Source organism: Bicyclus anynana, chromosome Z (genome assembly GCF_947172395.1).
Source record: "Bicyclus anynana chromosome Z, ilBicAnyn1.1, whole genome shotgun sequence".
Taxonomy (NCBI): domain Eukaryota; kingdom Metazoa; phylum Arthropoda; class Insecta; order Lepidoptera; family Nymphalidae; genus Bicyclus; species Bicyclus anynana.
The window spans coordinates 13573674-13600919 of record NC_069110.1 but is presented as its reverse complement, the minus strand read 5'-3'; the positions used below and the strand labels follow the sequence as shown (position 1 = coordinate 13600919).

The 27246-nt window shown below is 38.7% G+C and overlaps 2 protein-coding genes across 4 annotated transcripts in view; one reads left to right on the top strand and one right to left on the bottom strand.

Moving 5' to 3' along the window:
• LOC112053412 (procollagen-lysine,2-oxoglutarate 5-dioxygenase) overlaps positions 1–13583 on the top strand; it is a 30059-nt gene extending 16476 nt beyond the window's left edge. The window contains exons 8-13 of one of the 2 annotated variants that reach the window (XM_024092817.2): positions 4797–4938; positions 5190–5372; positions 8581–8685; positions 9410–9556; positions 10051–10165; positions 11861–13583. In XM_024092817.2, the coding sequence (XP_023948585.1) occupies positions 4797–4938; positions 5190–5372; positions 8581–8685; positions 9410–9556; positions 10051–10165; positions 11861–12030 (862 nt within the window). In that variant the 3' untranslated portion in view covers positions 12031–13583. Of the gene's footprint in view, positions 1–4796; positions 4939–5189; positions 5373–6487; positions 7849–8580; positions 8686–9409; positions 9557–10050; positions 10166–11860 lie in introns of those variants that run through there. The other variant, XM_024092818.2, reaches the window with a different exon arrangement.
• On the bottom strand, positions 317–3701 carry LOC112053413 (immunoglobulin domain-containing protein oig-4-like). 2 transcript variants are annotated; one of them, XM_052890916.1, is made up of 4 exons: positions 3521–3701; positions 3379–3450; positions 1228–1377; positions 317–597 (listed from the first exon to the last, which is right to left on the bottom strand). In XM_052890916.1, the coding sequence occupies exons 1-4, from the start codon at positions 3623–3625 to the stop codon at positions 424–426; spliced, it is 501 nt and encodes a 166-aa protein (XP_052746876.1). In that variant the 5' UTR covers positions 3626–3701; the 3' UTR covers positions 317–423. The 2 variants fall into 2 exon arrangements, with proteins under 2 accessions (XP_052746876.1, XP_023948587.1); XM_024092819.2 differs by having other exon boundaries at positions 317–582; positions 3521–3698.
• Positions 13584–27246: the final 13663 nt, after the last annotated feature.

The window sequence follows — 27246 nt, the reverse complement described above, 5'->3', positions numbered from 1 at the left end:
GACTTCAAAAAGGAGGAGGTTCTCAATTCGGTTGGTATTTTTTTTTTTTTTTATGTATGTACACCGATTACTCGAAGACGCCTGGACCGATTTCAAAATTTCTTTTTTTGTTTGAAACGGTATAGTCCCCATTTGGTCCCATTGCCATCATGTCAAGTACGGATTATGGAATCCTGGAGAAATTGAGGGGAACTTCCGAAAATTATATGGGTGTGTTCGTAGACTTTTGACATAACATGATTACAATCATAGGCCTGCTAGTGATTCTGCTGTAAACATACTAAATAGATGATTTGAAATGAAATCGCACAGCAAATTTGGAAAAAATATTTTTTTTAATAATAAAGTATATGTATAATATTATTTTTTTATATAATATATAGTCATGCTAAATGGTTTCTGTATTAGGAATGTATATTTAGTTCAATCAAAAGCAATGGAGAAATCAGTTTTGAAAGAACGTCGGTCAATTGAATACATGTTGTCTGCAGTACATTCGTAGACGCCTGCATCCATTTGGGTAGCAGGATCGATTTCGATTTTGGACTTCACGCGGTCTTCTCCAATAAGCCATTCGTGAATCTGGAATAAAAGAAGCTAACTAAATTATTTATCAACACTCTTAAACTCGTATCCATACTATTAATATTATTAATGTGAAAGTGTGTCTGTCTGTCTTTTATTTATTTGTCCGTCTTTCACGGCAAAAAGCTGCGACGAATCGACGTGATTTTTTAAGTGGAGATAGTTGAAAGGATGGAGAGTAACATAGGCTATTTTTTGTGTCTTTCTAACTTCCCACTTCCCTAAAAGGGGGGCTGGATGTTTGTATGGAGCATTCCGCAATTTTCAAAGCTAAAAATTGGTATGCAGACTATTTGTGATTACAAAAAACCGTGCGTCATTTTTTTTTTAAATCCGCCCCCCCTTAAAAGAGGGGATGAAATTTTATATGGTACTTTTATGGAGGGTACGAGTATGGTAGGGTAGTGATATGGTAGGGTAGTGATATGGTAGGGTAGGAATAGGGTAGGGATAGGGAAGAAGTGCACATAAATCAAAGCGAAGCTGGATCGGGTCCGCTAGTACTTAAGTAAAACTTCAGTTATGAAATTAAAAAATGGATAAACATAATATTTTACAAACCTTCCTAAAAAAAAAATCAATTTGGGCTTTCTAGCAATTTGGTTAAATCTTGGCCTATCAAAACTCTAGGTCAGTACTTACATGCAAGTAATGATGGGCAAATATTTCAGTGCCATCTTTGAACCAAGTTATATGAGGTCGCGGAGTTCCTTTTGCGGTGCATAGAAATGCAATTTTATGACCCAACACGTATTCAAGATCAAAGTGCGACGCCAATAAAATTTTCGCGCCCTAAAATTTGTAAAAAAAAATGCATTACTTATTTAAAATTAAACTAATATGGTAAAAAAGTTTAGAAGAATACGTACGTTTCACTGTAGTTCCTGTTCCCGTGAAAATACGGGGATTACGCTCACAAATAACGTGGCTTTCTATTGGTAAAAGAATTTTGAGATTACCCCCTAATAACACCACAAACTTTAGCTCTTTATAATATTAGTATACTGCTGTGCAAAGCGCAAAAGCGACATGTCAAAATACAATGGTAGATAGCTTAGAAAAATACGCATCTAATTAAGTAGGCCTTATAGCAGCGTTTTATTTTTAAAGTATAGAAAATCCCTTAACACTAGAAGGTTTAAATTTTTTTCATGGTTGAAAAATATACACAAGACGTAGTATCATTATGGTAGTTACATTTTTTTTTTTTTTTATTCTTTACAAGTTAGCCCTTGACTACAATCTCACCTGATGGTAAGTGATGATGCAGTCTAAGATGGAAGCGGGCTAACTTGTTAGGAGGAGGATGAAAATCTCCACCCCTTTCGGTTTCTACACGGCATCGTACCGGAACGCTAAATCGCTTGGCGGTACGTCTTTGCCGGTAGGGTGGTAACTAGCCACGGCCGAAGCCCACCAGCCAGACCTGGACCGATTAAGAAAATCTCAATCTGCCCAGCCGGGGATCGAACCCAGGACCTCCGGTTTGTAAATCCACCGCGCATACCACTGCGCCACGGAGGCCGTCAAAATAAAATCATAAAAATTATAAAAATTGTAATTCAATATTTGACCATGTAATGAATTTTTAATTGAGTTCCATATAAGGTACTGAGCCATAACTATAGGTACCTACTATATGGTAATGAAATAGAACAAATGAATTATTCAGAAAATGTTACCTATTTCAATTATTTTAATTCGTAACTGAACATGATATGAAGATATATCACAAAACTTAAAATTTCATCACTTTTAGTATCAAAAAATAATTTTTCATCTTCACTATTACAAGAAATATTCAAAAAGTCTTCAATATCTTCATCACAAAATCGTCTCTGTGACATAATCTTCAAAAAATCTAAATTATTCACAAGAACGGTTTTGTGAGTACGTGTTAAGTACAAGCTCATCGTACCAAATCTGGAACTACTGAAAAAATATGAAAAACAATAAAAAATAACTTACCTCTGAAAGATATAGACTTCGTTACGACTCACAATATATTTTTTACTGACTCTGAACTATTCCATAACTTTTTTCAAAGTTACGGAAATGAACGTGACAATGCCATTAATAATTCACACAAAGTCCAAAATAACGGATAAAGTAAAGATATTGTACGATATGGTTTATTATACGACTAATGTTGTTGAATATCTGAAGTTTCTATTGAGATGTCTGGAAATGTTGCTACTAAAATTTTTTAGCTGTAGAAATGATGGGTGATATGGTTTTGGGGGCCTTATTTTAGGGTTAAGAAAGTTTTTTTCTATCTTACTTTTATCTTTAATTGCTATGTATTGTATGGGGCCAATTAGTATGCAGAAAATATAACAGGCTTTTTGAAAGAGTCATTTTTGATCAAGATTATTTGGAAATGCATATTATTTATAATTATCTGCTTTCGGATTCACAACAATATATTATTTAGATTTTTATTTATGCTGATAGAACAATTTTTAACGTCAATTTTCCATTGCAATAACACAGCAAAATATTTGTTTGTTTGTTTGCATTGAATAGGCCCCGAAACTACTGAACCGATTTGAATAATTCTTTCAATGTTGGGAAATTGGTGCTATAGGCTTGTTTTATCCCCGTATTCCTACGGGAACGGGAACTACGCAGGTGAAACCACGTGGCGTCTAGTATAATGTATAAAAACTCGGACACTGGAAAACATACATGCTCATTACACAAATATTTTCCAGTTGTGGAAATCGAACAATTCATTGAATTTCAAAATATTCGCATTCGCATATATCTTAATAAATAATATAAATTGCTTACATCATTATTGTTGTAGTACTGATCAGATTCGGGGTCCCTGTATTTGCCGGTGATAGGTAGACCAATTTGTACCTGTGAATTAATACAATTTTGTTCCCATTAATTTGTTAGATCAATACATACGTCTAGTATAGATAATTACTTTAGATTTTGTTCTCGATCTGGTACGACTGCGCCGTGCTTCTGACCAAGCCACCAACCAAATTAGTAACAAAATTGTTGCAATGAAAGCTCTTTTCACCAACATTGTGCGGTTTTGATGTGCAGGTGTGAACTTGACGGGTGTTTTATAGCAACTGCGTTTGTCGCCGATTGCCTAATGGCAGGGTAATAGGACCCTTGACTCCCCTTCTATTGTCCGTTGTGATTTCCTATGCACTTTGTGCTCTTGAATCACTTGTAGGAAAATTGATGCAAAGCATTTATATGTCACTAGCATTCATTCACTCGGTTATATAAAGATTGATTCCTCAATTGCTTCTAGTTCCAAGTGTTTTTCCATTGAAACCTAATCACATTTAAGTCAAGTTGAACAGCAAAATTAATCATATTTTCGTTTATACTATGACTGGCTGACGGCGCGCGGATTCACCCGCGCAGTTCCATTTTCCGTAGAATTACGGGGATAATATATTGCCTATAGCATTCCTAGAAAAATGGGCTTTCAAACACTGAGAGAATTTTTCAAATCGGACCAGTAGTTCCTGAGATTAGCGCGTTCAAGCAAACAAACAAAAAACCTTCAGGTTTATAATCTAATATATACAATTATCGTGTCACTGTTTTCGTTGTCATACCTACTTCTCCTAAACGGCTTGATCGATTTTGATGAAATTTTTTGTGCTTATCCGGTTGGATAAAGGCCAACATCTATTTTTTATACCCCTAATTGTTGACAATAAAAACTCGAAAAATAAATAATTATGAACGATGAATAATTTTCCATAAATGTTAGTTTGTTTAGTACCTGTCAAACATTCGATTGTCATTTATGCATGCGTTAATAAATTTATGTTGTGTAAATTAAAGTTTCTATTTCCGAAATCAATTTCTAAGGTTTATTCTATATGTGAAGTTTGCACAAAATCGATTGTCATTTATCACATTTTTAGTAACAAATAAATTCAGAAGTAGGGTAGGGATATGGTAGGGTTAGGGTATGAGTAGTGGTAGGGTAGGTTTATGGTATAGGGATAGGGTAGCGGTAGGGTAGTTGTAGGGTATAGTAGGGTAGGGGTAGAGTAGGGGTAGGGTAGGGGTGGGGTAAGGGTAGGGGTAGGAGTAGGGTAGTGTAAGGTAGGGATAGGGAAGAAGTGCAAATAAATAAATTAATAAGTCAAAGCGAACCTTGACCGGGTCCGCTAGTATTAGTATAGATATGAGATAAGATAAAAATAATTATGAAATTTACTTTTCAGGGGCATCTGGAATGTGCCATTCATTACCAACTGTTACCTGATGAAAATGGCCCTGTTTCGTAAGGAATCAGCAAAGGCTGTTTCTTACATAAAAGATGATCTCGACGCAGACATGGCTTTCTGTGCATATTTACGTGACCAAGTAAGTTTATTTCTGTACAGACAAACTGTATTTTCTTAATAGTTGCATGTTTATAGCAAATCGAAGGAATACATCTTGTTTTTGTTAAAGAAATACATGATTTGTGCGATGTCTGATATTGTATTTATGATATTGTCTATGAATGAATACCATTTTCAATCAGTTATCAGTGCCTACATTTTCCGCTTCATAGACACCTGTGTAATAAGTAGATGATCAATTTTTACAGTAATTGCTATTTTTCGTTTTAGGGAATAATGATGCACGTAAGCAATGAGCAGGAGTTAGGACATCTTGTGAACCCCGAAAGCTTTGACATAAGTCGCAAACACCCAGACATATACCAAGTTATCGACAACAAGCTAGACTGGGAGCGTCGTTATATACACGACCAATATTATGACAACTTTGCTGAAGGGCGCAATCACTCGATGGTAAGTACCTAAGTACAAATATGTGGGCTCTTCTCGAACCAAGGCCCGTTTGGAACCCTCGGAACTTAAATTTCAAGTTTTCGACTATTATGACCATTAGATTAATGTAAACTATGACATAACTTGACTATTCAAAATTGCTTGTAAACTAAGCCTAATTGAAATAAATGAATTTTGATTTTATTTTCAACTAATCTCAGAGTTGAAAAGTGAGGCGCTATAGGAGATTTAAAGTGGAAACATCCTTTTGAAACCTGGTGGCTAGTGATTGGGGTGAAAGTGTTCACAGTCACGTGAGCTCAACATGGGCTCACGCTAGTTTGTCCTCAATAATCCGTGAGCCCAATATGGGCTCATAGATCATGTGAATTTTCTTCTATTAACATATTGAGATTTGTGGGGTGGTAAGATAAGGTATGCCAACCGACGCAACGCGAACGCAGTGTCTTCCAAGACCATAATCTTTAAACGACGTTATTAAAAAAATCATTTAGTCATTATAAATTCATCTTATTTTGGACTTTTTTAGTAATTGCTATCGCTTGGCATAGCATGTTGGTAATGTGCATAGTATTTGTTTGGCGTAGACATTGCGTCACGATGCATTTTAAAAATATGTTTCCCACTTGATAATGTCAGTCGTCCTGGTGGGGGTTCGACCAACACTGCGTTTTCTAGTGCGAAGTCGCCATTTTGGCACCTTGGGACACCAACACTGCGTTTTCTAGTGCGAAGTCGCCATTTTGGCACCTTGGGACCCCAACATCCATATCTTCTTCAGTTAAAAATATTTACCGTACTCGACATATAGCAAGAATTCACTAAGTTTATATTTTTATTACATAAATGCGTTCTTATTTGAGGCTTAAATTTCGTGAAATGACGTTAAATATGTATGAAATCGTACAAACGTGCACATGTCGCTGTTTAAACCAAGAATATAACCTATATTTAAAAAAATCAAAATCGCGTAATGGAAAATACAGTCCCTTAGACTGTACCCTTATTATCAAAACCTATTCGATAGCGTACAATGGTTGCGATATTTTCTTTCAAAAGAATTATGGATGCGAAACATGAAAAGGTAAAATAACATTGTTTATTACTATTTTCAGCTAGGTAGGTTCAAGATAATGGTCAATCGCGTATTCCAATTTGACTGGGCAGAGGTAAAAAAGCTCTGTGATATTTCTAAAATGTCAGTCTTCCTGTATTATGTTTCGCCGACCATGAGATACAACTATAAAGCGTGGTTTCAAATTGTGAGCCTCGTAAAATCGTTCAGAGACACGCAGCGGGCGATGGCGAAGGCAATGGTGGGGGAGTATTTACGTAAACAAATGAAAAAAGAGGACGTTCGTAAAAGAAGACTTGGATTAATAGATATACCTTTAAAGGAAGTGTCATTGAATTGGAAATGGGCTGAGCGTTTAGTTCGGAAGACTGATAGACGTTGGGCGGTGGATGTACGGCTCCGGATGAAAAAGCCCAAAAACGGTGCATCTTCACAGAACAGGCAGAGTACATCGAGAAAGTTAGAGGAAGGAGGACAAAAGCGACCCAAACTATTAGAGTGATAATATATAAAGATCCACGTCAGACGTTGAAATAAAGGACTCCAGCTATTCAATATGGTTAAATTCCTCCATTGCTTTATATAAGGCTTTTGTTACTGGGTACATGTTATCTGCTCTTAGGCGCCATCTCCACAGAAAAGAGAATTTCGGCAATAATAACGCAATACTGCCAAATACAAAATATGTGCCGTTAAAGATTTGGTGATATTACCGCGACGTTAGTGGTTTTGTCGTAGTGCCATGGAAATTATCTCACAAAAGTAGAAAAGACTCTTCGCGATCTCCTCCGAGGAGATGGTGCATTCACGGAAAAAAATAAATAATAGTTTTCCTTTTATTAGTACTTAAAATATAATAGAAGACTGTTTTGTAAACCCTTAAGACTGATTGCCAAGTTTATTTCCTTTCAAAAACATTTGTGAAATGTTTCATTCAACTTCAAGTTTAAGTATGATTCTAGTCCCAATGTACTACAGTTATTATTTCGGAATAATTGGCGAAGAAATGGAAAAGAACCGAGAAAGCTGAATTTTTGAATATCCATAAATATGAGAAATGAAATTATGTAAAACCTTAGTTATAGAACTTATAGGAGTAATAACAACGTATTGAGTCAAAAATTTCGTATCTCAACGGAGAATCGAGAAAACGGAATTTAACCCTTTTTCAAGATGGGGGAAAATGCACATGGGGAATCTTGGTCAAGAATTTAATGCTAAGGTTTTCTAGGCTTTCGTCATATCCAAAATTTAGCTTTCTTGGTTCATTTACATTTCCAAATGGACTGATTTCGATTACCTCTTAGGTTTCTAGATTTAAACTACTATCTTCTAGTTTTTACTGTCGTTACTTATTCTTGTTCTGTAGTTCTTAACATATTAATAAAGTATTCAAAGACCTTGTCTGTTTTATATTTTTCATCCTATCTCTGGCTTTATATTGAGTTTTATGTAAATCAAAATTGCATGCGTGTGCATGTTAAGTGTATTTGAGTTCTTGCTATATGTCGTCCTTTTTTTGCGCAGCAGAGTAGATCACAAATGGCTTTGTGCCTCTATTTCATGTGCGCATTTTTGTAGAGCATATTAAGAATCTATAATATTACATCGATGGATATATCCCAAACATGTCTGTTAATAAAAAAAAGACGTGAGGCACTCGGGGACTGCTTATGCAATTATAATTATTTATTTTTCATTCATATTCAAAACACTTTATACACAAATTTTACAAGTACAGGTATTCACTGTTGTACATAAATACCTATACACCTACTATATACTTTCTCATAAACAGCTGCTTATGTATTCGTCCGATTTCGGAGCAGCTCGTCTCGATTCGTGCTAGTTTCGTAGAGTCGTACAATATGTCTAATCGCACGCACACAACGCCGTGTCGAAGACTGCCACACTGAAGCGACGTTAGACGACGCTCGGTCTCACCTCCGTGCCCGTCGGAGTGGGGAGCGTGAGGTTTTTTCGTTACGAAATTTCTGGATTCGGTCCCCGCGCTCAAGGCCCGCAATAGAAGCTATGCAATAGCTTAAAAATGTCGATATGCTTATTTTGGAAATGCAGATGTAATATTATATCCTTTTCTATAAATATTTATTTACCTGAAACCATTTTCAGCCTTGCCCTGACGTGTATTGGTTCCCTATGACTACTCTTCGATTTTGTCGCGAATGGATTGAAGTTATGGAAGCATATGGACAATGGAGTGACGGCAGTAATCAGGTAAAATTGTATTGCTTAAATCCCAGGTAGTTTCACTTATTTTTACAATTATTTGAATGTATTTCAGTAGTCCTCAAAATTCACTTCATTTGTTTATTAAGGCTCATTATTATCAGCCCGTACCTTACGGCCCGTAGGGACCAGGCCTTCCTCCTAATATAGGGAGGGGATATGGATTTCTTAATAAATCTTCTCTCGTCTTCATCATTATCAGTCGATGGGCGTCCCCTGCTGGACATATATGCCTGGGAGGACGCCATCCAGCGGCTCCCTTCAACGCCTAGTGCAGGGTCGACCAAAACTGCTTTTCGGTGCGGGGTCGTCATTCCAGCACCTTGGGACCCCAACGTCCATCGGCTCTTCGAACCATGTGCCCTGCCCATTGCTACTTCAGCTTTGGGACTCGCTGAGCTTTGTCAGTGAGTGGTTCTTCAGCGGATCTCCTAATTTCTGAATCGATCACGCAGAGAAACTCCAAGCATAACTCGCTCCATCGCCCGCTGAGTGACTGGGAGCCTTCTAATAAGTCTAAATTTAGCAACCAAGTCTCGGATCCATAAGTCATTCCTGGCGACACGCACTGTTCGAAGACTTTCGTCTTCAGGCACTGAGGAATTTTGGACGAAAAGATGCGGTTTACTTTCTCAAAATTTGACCTACCTTACTGGTCAATAATAAAAAACAGTAATGTCGTATTGACCTCGAATTTGTATCGTGTTTGTAGGATAGGCGACTCGATAGCGGCTATGAAGCTGTACCGACGCGGGATATTCACATGAACCAAGTTGGTTTGGAGAAACAATGGCTTTATATACTGAAGACTTACGTGCGCCCTCTACAGGAGCAAGTGTTCACCGGCTACTATCACAACGTAAGTTGTTTTTTAACCTGTAAGCCGTTCATGCGCGATATATCTCGTGACAAAACAGAAGATATCATTTTCATTCATATTCCTTGTTCAGCTGATATTCTTCTTACAATGCAGGGCCTGTAGTCATGTGGCACGTTGTTTCTCTTTCTACAAACGCTAACGCTCCAAAAATTAACAAACGTATGGGAGTGACATTCATTATCGACACAAGATTCCCATACATTTTGTTAGTTTTCAAAATGTTAGCGTTTGCAGAAAGAGAATCGACATGCCATATGCCTTCTGAAAAAGACAGGCTTCGTCGATTAAAGAGCTGCGTAAAAATACCTTTTTGTGCAGTTGAATCGTGTTAAAAACGGGCAAAAACTTTTAGTTTATTATAATGTACACGACAATTTTGTTCGTGAATATGGGTGCGATACTGGTCCTTCTATAATTGGTCTGAGTACAGGCGGATGATGAGATAATTTATCTATGTATCTATTTTGTTTTAGCCGCCGGTTTCGCTCATGAACTTCGTCGTACGCTACCGCCCAGACGAGCAGCCATCTCTGCGGCCGCATCACGACTCATCCACTTACACCATAAACCTTGCTTTGAATACTCCAAGTAAGTCGAAATTACCTCCTTCCTTCCTTATAGGTCCTTATAGGTGAGGGGACATGGAGTTTAGGCCTACCACACTGCTCTGATGCTGACTGCTCACTGAGGGGTTAGGGTGATAATGTTTATTAATTGTTTAATAAATAAATATACTTTTGGCCGATTTGGGTTTTCTTAATTGGTCCAAGTCTTGCTGGTGGGATGCTTCGGCCGTGGCTTGTTACCACTCTACCGGCAAAGTACCGCCAAGCGATTTAGCGTTCCGGTACGATGTCGTGTAGAAACCGAATGGGGTGCGGATTTTCATCCTCCTAAAAAGTTAGCCCGCTTCCATCTTAGACTGCATCATCACTTACCATCAGATTGTAGTCGAGGGCTAACTTGTAAAGGATAAAAAATATATATATAGGTACTTTTTCATTGTAACAGTGTACGCGCGAAATAGCCTAACTAGTTAACTAGTTGTTTATATAGGGACGGGTGTCGGTGTTAAATTGGTAATCAAGGTCAATGCAAGGCGTTGATTTGATAATTTGTTTACCACTGCACAATTGCACATACGTGCCACGTGTATGTGTGCTACTAGGTATATTTACTACTAGCCACAGTTTCACCCGCGTAGCTCCCGTTCCCGTGAGAATATGGGGATAAAAGATAGCTTATGACGCTCACGAATAATGTGGCTATCTAGTGGTAAAAGAACTTTTTAAATCGGTTCAGTAAATCCATAAATTACCCCCTAATTCCTCACGTCAGACCTGGAACCGATTAAGAAAAATTCAATCAGTCCACTTGGAAAATGCAAGAAGCGCTAATAGTTATAGATTTTAAAAATAAATACAGTACAAATACAATAATCTTCGTCTATTTTTTGTTTGTTTCTAAAAATACTATATCTCGAATTTCGTTTCGAGCGACAGTGTTGCAAAATTCAAAATTCATTGTTTCAAGTAGGCTCAGTTTACAAGCACTTTTGACACGTCAGTTGATTAATTGTAAAGATTCTACCACCGGTTCGGAAGGCTGGTGCTGCTGCGAAGATACCGGCAAGAAACTCAACAGTTGCTCTTTTTTTTAAAAAAAAATACATATACATACAGCATTATAATTTACAATTGAAGACAATATTACTATTTCTTATAGCTTCACTTGTTGTGTAAAGGTGCTGAAGCTAATCCAATGGCTTCCAAGCGGCTTTGCGCGACAAATGTCCCCTAATGGAAATGCGGCTTCATCATCATCATATCAGTCGATGGACGTCCACTGCAGGACATAGGCCTTTTGTAGGGACTTCCAAACATCACGATACTGAGCCACCTGCATCCAGCGAATACCTGCGACTCACTTGATGTCGTCAGTTCACCTGGTGCGGGGTCGACCAACACTGCGCTTACTAGTGCGGGGTCGCCATTCCAGCACTTTGGGACCCCAACGCTCATCGGCTCTTCGAACTATGTGCCCCGCCCATTGCGACTACAGCTTCGCAACTGGTTGAGCTACGTCGGTGACTTTGGTTCTTCTGCGGATCTCCTCATTTCTGATTCGATCACGCAGATCCTAACAGCTCGTTCCATCGCTCGCTGTGGAACATCTGAGCTTTGTGAGGCACATAGCTAGCAACCAAGTCTCGGATCCATAGGTCATCACTGGCAACACGCACTGGAAATGCGGCTCATTCATTTTTTTTTGCATTTGTTGCAGAAATTGATTACGAAGGCGGTGGATGTCATTTCCTTCGCTACAACTGCTCCGTAAGGGACACCAAGCCCGGTTGGCTGCTCATGCATCCCGGCCGCTTGACACACTTCCACGAAGGCCTACGTGTCACCAGCGGTACGCGATACATAATGATCTCCTTCGTAGATCCATAGACGTTTCAAATATTCACGTTTAGCCCTCATTCGCACGAGAGATTTTTTTCCAACCTTTAAGTATGGACGTCATTTTTTTTAATACTACTGTGGACGTGGAGTCTCACAGGTTCCTATATGCAGACATTTTTTTTTCGAGAAAACTGATATAAGAACGCTTTAAAACGGATTGAATATTAAAGTTATGGGGTGTAGCAATAAAATAACTTATAAAATCAACGTTTACTTCAAAAAATATAGAATTTTTTAAAATCAAAAATTATGGTACTTTTTAGAACTTATTTCTATAACAAAATGAGTCCTTTTTCTCAAAATATAATAAATCAGTATCCAAAAACGTAAAACACCTATTTCTGGTAGCAAATATTAATTTTGACAACAGTATGTTAACGTAAATTTACTGGCAGTCTTACCAACCTTAGGTAGTTTTACAGCTAAAACTAAAGCTACTGAGTCGCTCAATCGCGGGAAGTGGAGAGAATTAGGTAAACGAAGAAAACGAAAATATTGAGTAGCCTGTGGGACTCCACGTCCATGCTTAAATTAAAAAAAAAGCGTTCAAATACAACAAATGCATTCCAAAGTATATGTTCACACGACAGCGTTTTTGAAACGCAACGCTTTTTTTCGAGCAGTGTTGCATTTTAAATTTTTGGGAATAGACCTTCGTTTAACTTCATATTTGAATGCTTTTTTAACGTTCTTTAAAAAAAATCTCGTTCGAATGAGGGCTCCAGCTATATGCGCGTATAGGTCCGGGCAAGTAACTTGAACCTAATTTAGTCGTCTTATTATAAAAGAAGTGTTAAACGCATGCTTGCCATGCCCAGAAAATGACTAAAATCTTTGAAATTGTTCAAATAACAGGGCCGTGCTATAATAAAATAAGATAAACATACACTGACCTTTTGTTGTAAGGATTACAACAAAAGGTTACATGACTTTTGGGATTACAACTACTTACTCGTTAACACCTAAAATTGAGTTACTGATCATGGTTCAACTTATAGGCCGTGTCCTATAAAACTGAGTAAAATTGTAATAATATTGTTAGTATGTCACTTAGTAAATATGCAAAATGAACGGTTCCGGTTTGCTGTTTCCTAAAATTAAAAAAAAAAACACCATAAAAACTATCGTCGTTAGAAGAATTCTAAAAAAAGAAGCCAAATCGGTTCTGCCGTTTTCGAGATTTGCGCTTAACAACACATTTTATACATTAATTTTTATATTATAAGATAGATTGTCTAATTAATGTATTTTTTTTACTCATATAACAAATTGCCTTATTTTAAGAATTATGTCGTGAAGCTTGAGTTATCTTTGTGATAAATCTTATTTCATCGGCAGCAATTGCATTTTTTTAGTTTTAAGATTATTACATTATATTCATGTTGCACAAACGTAAGGATATTTACATATTGCATTTTTAACGTCTGATTGATCTGAATTTACAATGTTTGTAATTAAATAAGCTCTCTTAATTATATATTAACCAAAGAAGTTTTAATATTTTACCAATTAACAATATTAAAATAAAGTAGTCAGAGTAAGGGTGATGTTTTATTTTCGTTTTCCTTATGAATTAATCGTGGACATTTATATTTTATTTTATAGTACCTATTTGGCAGGCTTTGGTATCTTATATTTAATCTGGTACCAGCTCTTATTGTGTGCTGTGGTTTTTTACTGTCTTGTGCTACAAAAATAATTAACAGATTACAAACTTCGCCAAACTTGGAATTTCTTTATAAACAACATGGACATTTTGTATTGTAGTAATTTCTACAATACAAAATGTCAACAAATTACCAAATTGTCAACGTTGGTTGTAAAATAATGTATTTTTATTTAATTATTATTATGTGTGGAATAAACTGTGAAAATTTGTTTAAAAAAGGCTGGTTTTGTTGATAGGATAAAGAAATATGATCATCAATCGGTGCACGGCGTTTCTTTCTCTTTTTTAAATTGGTTGTTTTTTCGTCCGACTCCGATGACTTTCTTGCATTTAGTTTCTTAACTGTCAAAGTGCTTTGTGAAAACATTTGCAGATGATAAAAAAACATATTTACAATGTGTATTAAAAGGTTATGACATGAAGGTCCTTTGACCTTTTAATACACATTGTATAAGGTCAATACTAATTTAAAAAACCAAAAGCTCTTTTCAATAAATAATGATTTGACATCTGTTACTACGTGCTCTAATTGTGTTCTGATTTGTAACATGTATTTTGTGCTGTATTAAAAGGTTATGACATGAAGGTCCTTTGACCTTTTAATACACGTTGTATAAGGTCAACTCTAATTTAAAAAATCAAAAGCTCTTTTCAATAAAAAATGATTTGACATTTGTTCCTGCATGTTCTAATTGTGTGCTGACGTTTTTTACTGTTCACTGCTATTGCCCTTGGTGCTCAAAAAGCAACTGGTGACAAAAAGACAACAGATTACAGACTTCGCCAAGGTTGGAATTTCTTTATGGACAACATTGAAATATTTTATCGTAGGTCTACATTGTTTGTGAAATAATGAATTTTTATCCAATTACTAAGACTATGTGAAATAAACTGTGTGAAAATTTATTAAAAGGTCTGGTTTTGTTGATAGGATAAAGAAATACGACCATTAATCGCCAGCCTCAGTGCACGGCGTTTCGTTCTCTTTATTAAATTGGTTGTTTTTTTCGTTCAATTCCGACGACTTTCCTGCATTTAGTTTCCTTAATGTCAATGTGCTTTGTGAAAACATCTGCAAATGCTAAACAAACATGTACAATGTGTATTAAAAGGTTATGACATAAAGGTCTTTTGACCTTTTAATACACGTTGTATAAGGTCAACACTAATTTAAAAAATCAAAAGCTCTTTTCAATACATAATGATTTGAAATTTGTTCCTGCGTGCTCTAATTGTGTGCTAACGTTTTTTACTGTCCAATGCTATTGCCACGGGTGCTGAAAAAATAAAAAAAAACAACTTTGGCAACGATAAGACTTAACAGATTACAGATGTTGCCAAAGTTGGAATTTCTTTATGGACAACATTGAAATTGTATTGTAAGTCAACATTGTTTGTGAAATAATGGATTTTTATCCAATTACTAAGACTGTATGTGAAATAAACTGTGTGAAATTTATTAAAAAGTCTGGATTTGTTGATAAGATAAAGAAATATGATCATCAATCGCCAGCCTCAGTGCACGGCGTTTCCTTCTCTTCTCTTCTCTCCTTCGTTCTCGATGTTTAAAAAGTCTGGTTTTGTTGATAGGACAAAGAAATACGATCATTAATCGCCAGCCTCAGAGCAGGGCGTTTCGTTCTCTTTTTTAAATTGGTTGTTCTTTCGTTCGATTCCGACGACTTTCCTGCATTTAGTTTCCTTACTGTCAAAGTGCTTTGTGAAAACATCTGCAGATGCTAAACAAACATGTACAATGTGTATTAAAAGGTTATGACATGAAGGTCTTTTGACCTTTTAATACACGTTGTATAAGGTCAACACTAATTTAAAAAATCAAAAGCTCTTTTCAATACATAATGATTTGAAATTTGTTCCTGCGTGCTCTAATTGTGTGCTGACGTTTTTTACTGTCCAATGCTATTGCCACGGGTGCTGAAAAAATAAAAAAAAACAACTTTGGCAACGATAAGACTTAACAGATTACAGATGTTGCCAAAGTTGGAATTTCTTTATGGACAACATTGAAATTGTATTGTAAGTCAACATTGTTTGTGAAATAATGGATTTTTATCCAATTACTAAGACTGTATGTGAAATAAATTGTGTGAAAATTTATTAAAAAACGCTGGTTTTGTTGATAGGATAAAGAAATACGATCATTAATCGCCAGCCTCAGTGCAAGGCGTTTCGTTCTCTTTTTTTAAATTGGTTCTTTTTTGTTCGATCCCGACGACTTTCCTGCATTTAGTTTCCTTACTGTCCAAGTGCTTTGTTAAAACATCTGCTGATGCTAAACACACATGTACAATGCGTATTAAAAGGTTATGACATGAAGGTCCTTTGACCTTTTAATACACGTTGTATAAGGTCAACACTAATTATAAAATTAAAAGCTCTTGGATAATAATATTTGAAATAATGATTTGACATTTGTTCCTGCGTGCTTTAATTGTGTGCTGACGTTTTTTACTGACCAATGCTATTGTCACGGGTGCTGAAAAATTTTAAAAAACAGCTTTGGCGACAAAATACAACAGATTCTAGACTACGGCAAAGTTGGAATTGCTTTATGGACATTATGGAAGTTCACGGCGTTTCTTTCTCTTTTTATAAATTGTTTATTTTTTTTTATTAGCAACGGCGGTGGCGAGTGAAAAATATCCAGACTCCAGACGCTTATATACTATTGTTGACGTATGTTGAGTTGACATACACGAAATAAAGATTCTGTGTAAAAATTTCATCCGGTGGTTGGATATAGTACACAGTAGGTAAATAACATTTTGTCAATTGATTTAATGTTTATTTTAATAGGTTGATAATTAAAACCAAAATTGTGGTTTTTGAGTTCCAAACTGTTACCAATGAGATCATAGAGCAGGCGCAGCGCAAGTGTCTACTGCGCACGCTCAGTCATCCTTGTTGTGCCATGTGGTATTGTAATTAAATGCGCGCACTGGCGTGTTTCTCCGGCCCATACAAACCTACTGCTTCCAGTATGGCAGAATTACTTGTTTTGCCCTGAATTAACATTAATACGTACTTTAGCAAGGCTAAATTACGCTTTACCTCTGGTTTGTCACACCAACGAGAAACAGGCTTGGATATATTGTTGGGTACCCAACTGAGTAGCCATACTGCTTCCTGTAGAACTATTTAATGAAATTTTGTTTGGGTCTTTTTTACTATGTCTATGTACTTCAGTGCAAACCTATTCCATAGTATGATGAAATTACACTCTAGTGTACTTCGCATATATGCATTATACAAAAGACTTATAACCTCAAGAGATTTGAAATGCTGTGATTTCCGGACATACCCTACAAATTCAAAATGTCTTCATAATGTAGTGGAAAAAATTAGATGATCAAAAAATAATTCAAAATTTTTCGAGGTTGTGGCGAAAAAACACTTTTGTAGGCACTTGTTTTTGTTCTTTTTCTCGAAAAAAAAAATCCAACTCAACTCTATGGATTCGATAACTTGTTTATTCAGCTTGAATTTGCTTTATTAAAATGTCCGGTGCGACCACTTCTCACTGAAATATCGAACTTTAAATGGAAAAGGATCTTTTCATTTCTCATACTCGGAAAGTAGTGTTGTTTTGATCTGAGTATTGGGTGGAAAATGTTGCTTCCCTCCATAGTGAGGGAATAAATCATACAAATGACTTCCCACCTAAGGGCCGGAATGAACTTTAAAATTAGAACTGCTGTCATCAGCTGTGAAGAGTTTTGTGTGTGTTTTTTTTTAATTTGTCTCCAACTAAATTCGGGGACAGGCAAAGATTGTTGACCATACAGCCTGTTCAGACGTCAATGAAGTTCTTGAGGAAAAGTGTAAAAAATAAAGTAATTATAAAAAAAAATGCTACAGCCATGTGATTGTAAACAGCCAGTTTAAACTTTAGCGCAAACTTCTTAATCAGAATAAGTTCTTTATTATATTATCAGACTTACTTACGGCACTATATAGTTGTTGGTAAAAAGTTGAAAGGTATTTCAAATAAAATACAAAATGCTTTTTACTAAAAAGATATATTTTGTATTTTGTATTTTTAATATTCATTTCAAAATGCAAAATACTTCGTGATTAAGTTTAGCCTACATTAACAGTCAAAGAAAACGAAATGAACGAATGACGCTTGTAGTGCCGAAATTGACCAATAGAGGCGCTTGCTAGCCATGGGTTCCGTAGTCCACAAGGAACCCTTATAGTTTCGCTATGTCCGTCTGTCTGTCCGTCCGACCGCGGCTTAGCGCAGTGACTATAATTACTAGAAATCTGTAAATTAGCATGAGCGTGTATATAAAAATGTAAACAAAGTCATATAGGTAATAAAATCTTTAATAATATTTTTTAGGTCAAAATTATTAATTAAAAATAAATTATGAGTTAATTAAAAAGGTAAAGCTGTAATAGAATAAGATATCTCAGAGTCTGTTAAAACTAGAAAGCTGAAATTTGATATGGATATGCATGCTTATTAATTACGTCTATAAAGTAGTAAAAAGAAAATTCGAAAAAAGTTGTTTTTGGGGTCCTTTCCTACATGCAAAGTGAGGATGAATTTTTTATCTTCTATCACGGGGTGTGGGGCACCGTTATCAGTATTTTGTGCATTACATTCTACGGAACTCTACTCTGCGCGTGGTCCGACACGCGCTTGGCTGGTTTTTTATTTTTTTCTTCGTTGGTCAAAGTGCGCGCCTTTAGTCTTGACGAGTGACAATGTCACACGAAAACGACGAACATTATGACGAACGTTTTTGTTCGGCTATGTCTCTATTTCTCATGATAAATACAAATTATCTGTGATTTGGTCAAAAGGTATTTTATTTTGAAAAAAGTATTTTGAAAATACCTATTTTGCATTTAGCATTTAAAATACCAAACGCAAACCTATTTGGTATTTTGCATTTGAAATAGTAAATCTCAAAAGTATTTTGCATTTTGTATTTAAATGCTTTTTTAAAACCATTTTATACATCTCTGCTTTTAATCCATCAATCCATGTTCTTTTTTATTGTAATTCTATAAAGCCTTTTTTCAAGCTGCCTTTTTTTTCTAGGTGTCTCTTTATGACATTGGTTCTGTGTCTTATGTAGTCGGATTTGATATATTTACCTGTCAACTTATATTGAGCTTTGAGTTAATTTTTCAGTGTTCTAGTTTTATTTTTTGTTTTTTATAGTTCTTGTCTTCTTTTAATGAGGTTTTTTGAGCGTTCTGATAGTATATTACTGTCTTTTGTTTCTAGGTTTGTCTGTCGTGCTTTTTGTAGGCTAATTTGTATACAGTTTATTATTTTGTCATGGTAAATTTGCACTGTGTCTGCTGGATTTGAACAACACTGTAGCGAGGGCATGTGATCTTTTAGTGATACTATATACGATGCTATTTCTGGTTCTGTTTTTAGTGCGCTGTATTTGTTGTTATTAGTATAGCTCGCTCTGCTTTTTATTGGCTTCTCGAGTGTAATAACAGCTCTGAGTGGTCTATGATCAGATGGGTAGTTTATATTTAGAGTATCAATATTCTGAAACATTTGAGGTTGATTGGTTATAATGAAATCGATTTCATTTTTATAAAGACCATTTGGGGAGCACCATGTCCATCTTTTTTTTAAATTTTTCTTGTAAAATGTATTGATAATCGATAACTTGTTCTCTAAAGCAAAGTCTATGAGCCTTTGACCTCTGGTGTTTCTCTCTCCGTACCCATTTTGTTTCATTATCAAATACTCTTCTTTTAGTGGTTGACCTATTTTGGCATTAAAGTCTCCCATTATAATAAAATCTTTGTATGCTTGACCCATGGCTTTATAGATATCTTCATAAAAAACATCTATCTCCTCCTCACTTGCAGCTTCAGTAGGTGCATAAGTTTGCACAACAGTAAGTTTCTTAGTTGGGAAGTCAAAATGTATCAGTGCTACTCATTCTGATATACCGATATAGCTTGCTAGATATGGTTTTAGATATTTTTTAATTAGGAAGCCGACTCCATGTTTTCCTGGTGTTTGTCCTGTATGACAGAGAATAAAATCGTCATATTCTGCTACTTCATTGCACAAGAGTCTCATTTCCGATATTCCAATAATATCATACTTTATATTTAACAGGGCTTCGGTTAGTTCAATTATTCGTTCGTGTGATGATAGTGTTCGAGCATTGTAGGTAGTTATGTAGAACTTCTTTTGCTCCAAGATTTTTGAGTTTTTTGATAAATTTGAATTTATCTCCTTTGGAAGGTAGTGGTCATTATCTTCCTCGGTGACCAGCCAATCCGTAAATTATTAGGTTACTTTGCTTATTTCCTCTTTTCAGGGTTTCTATTTCTTTCTCAAGATATTCCAATTTTGATTTGAAGTTTTTATTTTCTGTTATGATTGGTTGTAGCTTTTTGTCTAATTTCTTCAATATAGATTCTTTTAATTCAACTGTTTGATATCGCATTTCATTTTTCATTTTTTCAAACAAAAGTTGAAATTGATCTTCCATTTCTAGCTTGTAAAGTAATTTATATTTTTAATAAAACTAACAATTCCAATTATCGTTTTTCACACGGACACAGTCTCTCGCGTCAGCTAGTCTTAGTTATAACGTCGGCGTCGATCAGTTTGCCGCGGAGACGGTGTGTACAGCGAGTGAGTCACGCAGCGCGGCTTACTGGTCCCGAGAATGATACTTGCACGGTATGCGCAACGGCGCGAATCGCTTGCAGCCGGTACGATGTACTGCCGGTACCCGACAGCTGACTGACCGTGATTTTGTGAGACAGTACTATCACTCGTACTCTGGTCAATAGAAACAGAAGAACTATTTTTACAAGTCGAATTAGTGTCAATAGACTGCGTTACAACACTTGTAACTGACTTTTTTAAGTTGTAAGCTAACAGAGACGCAACATGCTGCTTACATTTTTTTGGCAGATATAAATTATCTTTAGTCAATGAATAAGATGAGGTAAACTTATTCATGTCAAAATAAAAAATTGCATCGCTGTGATGGTATGTCAAGTTGTATAACAATAGATTCAAATTTTGGATACGCTTATTTTCTTTAGCAATTGACTTAAAGTATGGAAATGCACATAATGTAAATTTACATTTGGTTCTACTATGTAATACCAAAAGCTTTTCAACACATTTTATGATTTGATGCCTTTTAAAATTCAAACTGCTCCCTAACATCAAAATTACATTTGAGTAACCAACTACATTTTCTATACTTATGCTATTTATTAAATAATTAAAACTAGCTCCTGGAAAACATTTATTAGTCACTGAATGGTTTAGGTATTGGCTCATAATGGAGTCAAAATCCTAACCTAACTTATCAGAAATTATTAGAGTCTTTTTTTGAGCCTTGTTTGGCAAATTACAACTATGTGAATTTAAACTAGGACTAGGTGATATGTTATGGTGTGTCTCCTTAAATGCAGATCTAAACCTTACATTTTGTCAAACAATTGATGCAGAAGTATTGGGATTTAAGGAGTTACAAAACCTTTTCCGTCCTTCATACTTCTTTACCCTAAGTAACTCCTTAGTATAATTAGCAATTTGTTAATAATTGTCAAAGTTATCATCAGTCATGTGTTGACAGTATTGCTTCTCTGCTGCCTTTCTTTGTTTAACTGCATTAGTGCACTCCGCATCCCACCATGGTGGTGATGGTATAAAGTCTGGACCAAATCTTTTAATGGGAAGGTTTCATTTGCAGCTTCAATCAATGATGTAGCTAACAATTGTGAATTTTCGTTGTGAACGTTGAAAGTTGGATTGAGTTATTTTAGGCAAATTATTGACCTTTTTTCAACAGATCTAATAAACAAATCCCACTTAGCATTTGTTAATTTATGTTTTAAACGTACTTACTTACTTTACTACTGTACTTTTACATATTTTGGAGGTTTATTAAAAGGAAAAGTAATAATAAGGGGAAAGTGATCACTCCCATATGTGGATTCTGTGGGACACCAGGTAAGTGTAGAGGCAAGATCAGGAGTACAGATAGACAAATCTGGAGCACTACGTACGTGACAGCCTAGTTTTTAAAATACATACATTATAGGAACTAATTAATTCTAATAACTGTTCCCCATAGTAATCTGAGGTGTCATAACCCCAAAATTGATGGTATGAGTTAAAATCCCCTAAGCATAAAAATGGTTTCGGTAAAAAATTAAAAATTTGCTCTACTTCTTTGAACATATCATTTCTAGGACGAGAAAATTATAAAGATACATAACATATACTGTAAGAGGGTGGTGGTAGGTTCTATGTCGCGGGGGTCGAGTTGAATGGATACACATTTATACAGAAGACTCTTTTATTCTTCACTCTACAGTACAATGGTTACAATATGAGCAAAGTACGTAGTCCTGTCCCTATTTGAGAGTCTCAAAGTATTGGAAGCACTCAAGGCGGAAGCAGGATTCCTATACAGTGTTACCAACTCTCCAAAATATTTATCCCTAAAGTTGGTGTCAAAAACCCCTAAAATCGCCTTAATTATTGAGTTGTCCCCCTAAAAAATATAAATTCATAATAATTTAGAAATAATATGCTGTCATATGTTTTAAAAGTCTATATTTAATACAGACAAAATACTACGTCTTTATCTGAAGATTCAGATTTTTTGAAATCATACATGTTGACAATGAACAAATTTACCAATTTTTTTTATTCGATGAAAATTGCCTCCCATTGCCTCAGAGTGGTTGTAGAATAACGTATTATATGTCGTTATAAGTCGCTAGGCCAAGAAAGAAATATTAGAATTATCATCAATTTAAAAATATTAAAGAGTCAAAAAATCCCTGAAAATACCCCTAAAAATTTCAGACCCCTAAAAAAATCCCATTTCACTTATTTGCCCCCTAAATCTGGGGGGAAAACCCCTAAGTTGGGAACCCTGTTCCTATATCGTACAATGTCCAGCGAGTGTCTCCAGAGGAAAGCACACACCGAAGAAATGTACAGAACATAATACATATCTATACTACCACACAATCACGAGTATTATCTTCTCTCGGGCCCGCAAGGGCCCGGGGGGGGGGGGGGACACGATCGGGGCAAATGCCCCCTGCGTGTGGCCATTCGTCGCATAGTGTAGCGACACTACGGTCCTTGGGTTGACCTCCTTTGGAGATACTTATTTTATTCCTTCTTGGTTTTCTCTATCTTCATTTTCTTTTATTATGTTATGAAGCCCTCACAGGGCTTCATGTAGAGGCTGCAGTTGGATTTTATCTTCTTTGATGGTTACCCAACAGGATGTCTCTAGGTAGAGCCATCCTGTCGGGTGGGCGCGCGTGCCACGGCGCTATTTCCCTAATATGAGGGTGAAGCGCCATTTTCGTCCGGGCATATACACGGACAGCCTGGTCCTTTATAACATCGTCTAGTTCCTCGATACGGAGGTCTCTCTCTATTGTTCGAGTTCTCACGTATCGAGGGGCATTTGTTATTCTTCGCAGTGCTTTCGCCTGTTGGGCTCTCAGGGTCTTCCTGTTGCTCTCGCCTGCTAGGGAATACCACGCCGGTGCCGCGTACGTAAGAATGGGGCGTACGTATGTTTTGTACACCCCTATCTTAGTCTTCAGCGGCAGGCGAGACGAGAGCACTGGGTGCAGCAGGTGGGTGGCCACTCTGGCTTTGTTTGCGGCATTTCTGATGTGAGTCTTCATTGTCAGATTTCTATCTATTGTGACGCCTAAGTATTTGGCCATGTTGGACCATGGGATGTTCTGATCTTGCAGTTTTAACTCTGTTGGTGGTAAGTATCTTTCCATCACCATGGCCTGGGTCTTCTTAACGTTTATCGACATCCTCCATTTTTGTGTCCAGTCCGGTAGCGAGTCTAATTGGGCTTGCATCATTTGCTGAGCTCTATTGGTGTTCATAGATGATGTGATGAAGGCGGCATCGTCGGCGTACAATGCCAGCTGCACCCCCGGCGTTGTCGGTATATCATCAGTATAGATGGCGTAGAGCGTGGGCGAAAGGCAGCTGCCTTGCGGAACGCCTGCTCGAATTGGATGTTCGTCGGATAACTCAGACTCTACCCGCACCTGGAATCGCCTGTTCTCTAGGAAGGAGCAGATGGTTCTTTGGGCTCTATGCGGAATCGTAGTGTTTAATGATATTTTGTAGAGTAGGCCTTCGTGCCAGACTCTATCGAAGGCCTTCTCCATATCAATGTAAACAGCTACCGTCTTCTCTTTTTTGTTAGCTGCGCTGGCTATCATGTGGAGCACTCTACTTATTTGGAGCGTGGTACTGTGCTCACTTCTAAAGCCGAACTGCTCTGGCCGGGCGTTGAAGTGTGGCTCTATCTTTTTCAGTAGGAGTTTTTCAAATACTTTTGATATGGCCGACAGGAGAGTTATCGGCCTATAGCTTTCAGGCTTCGATGGGTTCTTCCCCTGCTTCGGCAGCACTATAATATGCACGAGCTTCCAGCTGTTGGGGAAGTGGGCCGCGCGCAGAATACAGTTGAACAGCCTGGTCAGGGCGACGATTGCCTTTCTTGGCAGGTGACGTAGCGCTGCATTTGTCACTCCGTCGGCACCGGGAGCTTTCTTGGCTTGCAGCGTTTTTATGATCGCTCTACTTTGGGCTGGAGTGAAGAAGATTTGTTCTTCGTCTGGGTATTCGGTTTCAGGGTGGTTCCTCTGGTTATGTAGAGTCACCATCCTGGTGTGGCTCTCGTCGTGGTTTTCGTTGGGTGAAAACTGTTTCTGCAGGAACCTCGCTAGTATACCCGCCCGGTCCTCTGCACGGTAACGGAGGTTACCGTCCTCGTGCAGTAAGGGCCGTTTGGGTTCCGGCGTCTTAGTTAAGTTCCTGCAGAGTTTATGTAGCGACATAGAGTCCTCGCTGGCCTTATCGATGCTATCTTCCCATTCTTGGGTTGCTTTGTCGTTGAGTATATTCTGGATCTCCTCCGAGAGCTGGTTCATTTCCGACTTCAATGTTGGGCATCGGGTGAATTGCCATTTTCTCCGCACTTTCCTTTTCCTTTCTAGCAGTTGTTTGGCTCGGAAAGGGGGGAATGGCCTCACACCGTCGTTGGTAATGTCCGTGGTGGCCTCTTTTAGTGCCTCTGGCATGGTCGACGTGGTATCCGTTACGAGGGACTCTATTTCTTCCGGAGTAGAGGCGCTCCTGGAGGGGATGGTCTCTAGAATTTTCCTCTCGAACTTATCCCAGTCCACTCTCCGTCTGGGCCGGGGTTTTGGGATTTTCTGTAGGCTGTCCGGGATGGTCATCAGGACCGGGATGTGGTCCGACCCTATAGAGTCATCCAGGACTGTAAGTAGCGGACGGCTGGGAAGCCCTTTGTACACCACGATATCTATGACATCGGGCAGGTGGTTGTCGTTATGTGGGTAATGCGTTGGTACTTCTGGCCCTGTGACGTCATACCCGTTTTTATCGGCGTCGTTGAATAGAGCTCGTCCGTTTGAGCATGTCCTGGATGAGTTCCAAGCCGGATGCTTAGCGTTCCAGTCGCCCGCTAGTACCACTGGATAAGGAGTGTCCAGCAGGCTGCCGACTTCGCTTGTTGACAGCGATGTAGTTTGCGGGCGATAGAGCGCGTAGAGATGGAGTGGGCGGTTAGCAATGAGGAGCTCGATTCCTATCAGTGCTTCAATCGTTTGATGTCTGCGCTCTGGAAGGATCTGGTGGACCAGTCTGCGCCGAACCAGGATCATGAGGCCTCTTTTCGCGCATACATCATGGTCTGGATCGTCTTGCCTGTAGAGGTGGTATCCAGGGATTTTGAATTGTATGCTCGGTTTCAACAGAGTCTCACTTATGAGGGCAATGTCCACATCTTGCTCTTGTAATATTGCTCTGGTGAGTAGTCTCTTTGGCTTGATACCATCGGCGTTCCAGTATACGATCCGAAGAGGCCTACTATCCATTGATGCGGGATAAGTTACTGAGACCTCCAAGGACCGCCAGGGCAGGATCTTCTCCTTTTTGGATCGCTTGAAGGACGTCGTAAAAGACCTGCATCACCGTCTCTATACTGACGGTAGAGCTGGGCTTTCCTGATGTCGCCGGGCGAGGCGCTCTTTTCTCTTGGGCCCCGCTCGCTGGTTTTGATGCAGCTGGGGCTTCTGGTTTTTCTTCCGGAGGCGTTCCGGTCTTCTTCTTCTTTTTCTTATTCTTCTTTGGCTTCGGAACCTGGGCACCGCGGCTGTGGGTTCATTCGCCGGCGTTCTGATGTTCGATCCTCCGGGGGCGGAGGGCGCGCTATCTTCCTCCGTTCTTGTTTGGGATCGGGAGGGGCGAGGGTCGTGGAATGTAGAGCTTACTACCGTGCCTGCTTTTTTGTTTCTGGCTTCCCTCTTGTAAGCCGGGCAGGAGATGTGGTTAGCTGGATGGGTGCCGTTGCAGTTTACACAAGAGGCAGGTTGGTCTAGTGGGCGAGGACATTCGTGAGCTCTATGTTCGCCACCGCAGCGTACGCAGGCCTGCTTGCGGTGGCAATTGTGCGAGCTGTGCCTAAACTGCTGGCAGCGGTGACATTGGGCGGGCCCCTTCTTTCCGCGCCATGCGTCGATCCGAATACCGGGCATGTAGAGCAGCTCTTTGATCTCGTAGATCTTGTGGAAGTCTGGAGTGCGCTTGATTATGGCGAAGAAGATGCAGCCGGGCCGGCCTTTGCGGGCCCTGATGCGTCGGACCAGCTCCGGCTGGAATCCCAGTGAGCGCAGTTCTTCTTCGAGCTCTACCTCTTCGGTGTTGACCGGTACGCCTCTGATCGCCACCTTGAGGCTTCTATCCTGCGGCAGGGAGTATGAAAACCAAGACAGCGTCTCGGTTTTCTCCAGCTCTACCAGGTAGCGCTGTATGACGCGGTACTCGTCTTCGTCCGAGGGCGAGAATTTGATGCCCTTCCCGAATGGGCGGGCGTTGGGTGCTCTGTTTAACTTCCCCTTGAGCACCCTGAAGTGGTGCGCCCAGTTGGGGAAGGACTCTACCACGAGCGGCGGGTAGCGAGGCCGCTTCGTTGTAGGTTGTTGGGACGAGGCTTGTGTGGCGCCGTCGCTGGCCGATGTGGTTGGCTGTGGTCCGGAGTTACCTTGCGTAGTAGAGCGTGTAGAGCGCGCAGCATCTGCAAAGCTCGTAGCTGCTCCGGGCTGGGAGGCCTGCGCGGCCTGTGGGTGTTCTGGAGACATTGTAGTGTCCATCTGGTCAGTGGAGGCGACTCTGTGGACCTGTTGGCCTCTAAGGCGAGGGTCGCGCTGTGGTAGCGCTCCTGCCGCGGTGGTCTTGGGCTGCTTCGGCTCTGGGTTCAGCTCTGTCTCGGTCCTCTGGCGTTTTAAGGTCGGAAGTTGACTAGCTGGGATGGGGGCGGTCGCCGCTTGCTGGCAAACCTCCGCCATTTCTTCGTCCGTAGGGGTCTCTACCCCCTGGTTGTCAAGGTCCTGTTGACGGTCGTGGAGGTCCATGGCCATGGCTCTCCTAAATTGGTCCGACCCGAGGCCCGCCTTGACCAGGCGGTACA

What these genes read in the sequence shown, in the direction of transcription:
- LOC112053413 (XM_052890916.1), bottom strand. Translation starts at nt 3,625, where the DNA reads ATGTTGGTGAAAAGAGCTTTCATTGCAACAATTTTGTTACTAATTTGG. An exon ending in GATCGAGAACAAAATCTAAA is followed by an intron (nt 3,451 to 3,520) that starts GTAATTATCTAT and finishes ATTAATTCACAG; the next exon opens with GTACAAATTGGTCTACCTAT. An exon ending in AGTACTACAACAATAATGAT is followed by an intron (nt 1,378 to 3,378) that starts GTAAGCAATTTA and finishes TACAAATTTTAG; the next exon opens with GGCGCGAAAATTTTATTGGC.